At 58.8% G+C, this 3,905-nt stretch overlaps 1 protein-coding gene across 1 annotated transcript in view; it reads left to right on the top strand.

The window, feature by feature from the left end:
• Window positions 1–2,592, top strand: part of sema6ba (sema domain, transmembrane domain (TM), and cytoplasmic domain, (semaphorin) 6Ba) — a 33,255-nt gene extending 30,663 nt beyond the window's left edge. The window contains exons 17-18 of the mRNA XM_056596635.1: window positions 1,373–2,292; window positions 2,503–2,592. Coding sequence (XP_056452610.1) covers window positions 1,373–2,292; window positions 2,503–2,592 — 1,010 coding nt within the window. The remainder of the gene's footprint in view (window positions 1–1,372; window positions 2,293–2,502) is intronic.
• The last annotated feature ends 1,313 nt before the right edge of the window (window positions 2,593–3,905 follow it).

Raw genomic sequence — 3,905 nt, 5'->3', positions numbered from 1 at the left:
AACAGTGATGTAATGGCAACGGCTGTGTTGTGTCGAGAGAGAGGGTCCCAGACCTGCCGGCGTGTCATGAGGGTGGAAACACTGAGGAGACCGGCGCGGGATTCGGAGAGGAGAGCAGAGCAGAGGAGGAATGGACTTGTCAGCTGTTGCGGCTGCAGGCCCCCGGTCTAACGACAAGTGCAGACTTTGCTGAGGTCCAACCCTGGAGGGCCCCAAGGCTCGAATGGAGGAGGAGGACCCCCAGTTATATCCTCAGCCACCTCTCAGCCGCCGGCCCGCCGACTGACTGTGTGTCTTTGGCTGAGTGATGATAATCTCGTAACTCTCCCTACTGTTTGTTGAAGAAGAATAGCACCGGGCAACATAATAGCATAATCGATTACGGCACCCTGTGGCTAAAGGCGCCCCTAGTAGCCGACATACATCAATTAAAACATGGGTTGGGCTGCTTTACTGAATGCTGTATCATCAGGGGTGTCTGTGTGTCTTCTTTACTGACTGCTGCATCATCAGCGCTGTTTGTGTGCCTGATATACCGAGTGCTGTCTCACCATCACTGTGTGTGCGTCTGCTGTACCGAGTGCTCTCTCACCATCACTGTGTGTGTGTCTGCTGTACCGAGTGCTGTCTCACCATCACTGTGTGTGTGTCTGCTGTACCGAGTGCTGTCTCACCATCACTGTGTGTGTGTCTGCTGTACCGAGTGCTTTCTCTCCATCACTGTGTGTGTGTGTGTGTGTATCTGCTGTACCGAGTGCTGTCTCACCATCACTGTGTGTGTGTGTGTGTGTGTGTGTCTGCTGTACCGAGTGCTTTCCCTCCAGCAGTGTTTGCGCGTGTGTCTACTGTACCGAGTGCTGTCTCACCAGTGCTGTCTCACCATCACTGTGTGTGTGTGTGTGTGTGTGTGTGTGTGTGTGTGTGTGTGTGTGTGTGTGTGTGTGTGTGTGTGTGTGTGTGTGTGTGTGTGTGTGTGTGTGTGTGTGTGTGTGTGTGTGTGTGTGTGTGTCTGCCGTTCAGATTGCCGTCTGACCAGTGCTGTCTCACCATCACTGTGTGTGTGTGTGTGTGTGTGTGTGTGTGTGTGTGTGTGTGTGTGTGTGTGTGTGTGTGTGTGTGTGTGTGTGTGTGTGGTGTGTGTGTGTGTGTGTGTGTGTGTGTGTGTGTGTGTGTGTGTGTGTTTGCGTGTGTCTGCCGTTCAGAGTGCCGTCTGACCAGTGCTGTCTCACCATCACTGTGTCTGTGCGTGTCTGCCGTTCCGAGTGCTGTCTCACCAGTGCTGTCTCGCCATCACTGTGTGTGTGTGTGTGTGTGTGTGTGTCTGCCGCTCCGAGTGCCGTCTGACCAGCGCTGTGCGTCCGTCCGTCCGCAGGCCTCCTGCAGCAGAGCCTGCTGATCGAGCCCGAGAGCCTGGTGTCGCTCAACCTGCTGGTGGCGTCGGCCGTCTCCGCCTTCACCATCGGCGCCGCGCTGTCCGGTCTGGCCGTCTGCTGGATCATGGCTCACAAGCCCGCCGCCCGGCGCCACGGCAACGCCTCGCAGTCCTCCATCCAGCGGCGCGAGCGCGGCCTGCTGGGCAACGGCGGCGGCAGCGTGGGCGGCTCGGTGCTGAGCGTGACGCGGCAGGGCGGCGGCGGCGGCGGCGAGCGGCCCTGCACCCAGGGCGGGGAGACCCTGTTCGTCATGCCCAACGGCTGGGTGAAGTCCGGGGAGCTGGACCCGGGCTTCCTGCCCACGCCGGAGCACACGCCGCAGCAGAAGCGCCGGGGGCTGCGGCTTTCCGACTCCAACTCGGGGGGGTGGGACACCAGCCAGACGTACCTGGGCGGGGGTACCGTCAGCCTGGGCTCGCCCTGCCGCATGCCCCCCTCCGTCTACATCACCACCCGACTCTTCCAGCAGGGCGGCGGCGGCGGGCGGCACGGCGGGGAGGGCCGTGGGGGGGACGCGCCCCGCCAGCACTACGTCTGCCTCAGCAAGCAGGAGAAGGGCCCGCGCGGGACCCCCAAGGCGCCCCTGAGGAAGTCGGCGGGGGAGTACGTCTACCCGATGACCCCCCAAGACTCGCCGGAGCGCCGCAGGGTGGTCTCGGCCCCCAGCGCCCCGGTGGAGTACGGGGAGTCCCTGCCCCTGCGCTGGCCGGCCCCCGAGGGCTACATCCTGAGCAGCCACCCCATGGGGCCCCAGTCCCCGACCGCCATCATGGCGGCCCCGGGCGGGGGCCACCACAACCCGGCGTACGTGCCCCAGCAGCGCACCCCCGGGATGGGCGGGGCTCTGATGAGGGGGGCTATGGTCCGGGGGGACCACATGAGGGGGGACCACATGAGGGGGGACCACATGAGGGGGGACCACGTTCGGGGGGAGCTGGTCCGGGGTGACCACGTCCGGGGTGACCACGTCCGGGGTGACCACGTCCGGGGTGACCTGGTACGGGGGGACCTGGTACGGGGGGACCTGGTACGGGGGGACCTGGTACGGGGGGACCTGGTACGGGGGGACCTGGTACGGGGGGACCTGGGGGAGTTGGTGGATCTCAGCCAGCTCATGAGCAAGAAGAGCTGCAGTGAGAGGACTCAGACGGGCCAGTGAGACACAAAGAGGTGGGGCGCTTGGGGCTGGATGAGTCTGCAGTCCTGTCTCTGTACCCTGCTACATGGAGCCGCGTGCAGCTCCACGGAACCTCTCTCAACTCTTACTGTTAACTTCCCCTTTCTCCTTGGGCTCCGTCGCTAGATCATTGTCATTCAGCCTTTATGAGCCCCCGTGTCAGCCCATATCCCCCATCACCCGCCCACCTCTCCTTCCCACTGCTCCCTCTCCTCTTCCTCTTCCTCCTCCTCCTCCTCTCTCCTCGTGGCAGGACCTGCCCCCCCCCCCCGCACCCCCCTGTTACGATTGGCCGCCATGTGTGCCACTCACACTCATGCCTCGTGCTGATTGGTCGCAGAGGCTGAGGTTGTTGCTGTGCCTGCAATGCAGAGAGTTGACTATCTCTCTCTCTCTCACACCGGCGGAGGGAGAAAACAAGAGGGCGAAGAGGGGAAGGAGAGGAAGGGATGAGTTTGGAGGGCGGACGGAAGAGTAGATGGGCTTTAAAGACAATGCAGAGCTGGATTTAGTGCACGTATCGCCACTGCCAACAGCACTAGAGGGGAACGACTGAAAGACTTTCTCTGTAAATACAAATTATCCTGTATGATGTGTAAATTCCCTCCTCGGACATTACGGTGACTCTGCCTGCTAAGGCAAAAACAAAAAAATAACTGACTACAGTGTTTCAACTTTACTATATAAAGACTATATTAATGTGGGGGGGGGGGATTCTACTGGCCTGGGAGTGGGGTTTAGTGTGAGAGAGCATGTGTTGGTGTGAGACGAAAATCCTTTCCAGCTGTAGTTGCTTTGTCCATCGGTTGGAGAATACACACTCACACACACACACACACACACACACACACACATAAACACACGTGCACATAAAACGCAAACCAATTGCATTTCCTATTTAATCCTATCATCTCCAGTTCTCTCTTTCTCTCTTTCACAAACACACACACACACACACACACACACACACACACACACACACACACACACACACACACACACACACACACACACTCACACTCACACTCACAAACATACACAAATGAATGCATAGCAACAAACACACCCGCAGGCACACATATACCCATGTGATCACGTACAACAGAAGTCAATGATTCCAAGTGTGTGAGGAAAGCCGAGATCTCTCTTTCTCTTGCTCTTTCTCTCTCTCTCTCTCTCTCTCTCTCTCTCTCTCTCTCTCTCTCTCTCTCTCTCTCTGGGACACAGGGTCATAACTCACCTTAGTGGAGGGAGTGGGCAACTTTAAATGTCAGCATTATTTCTGCCAGCCCTAC

The sequence above is a fragment of the Gadus chalcogrammus genome, chromosome 8, assembly GCF_026213295.1.
Source record: "Gadus chalcogrammus isolate NIFS_2021 chromosome 8, NIFS_Gcha_1.0, whole genome shotgun sequence".
NCBI lineage: Eukaryota > Metazoa > Chordata > Actinopteri > Gadiformes > Gadidae > Gadus > Gadus chalcogrammus.
This window is presented reverse-complemented; position numbering and strand designations above follow the sequence as displayed.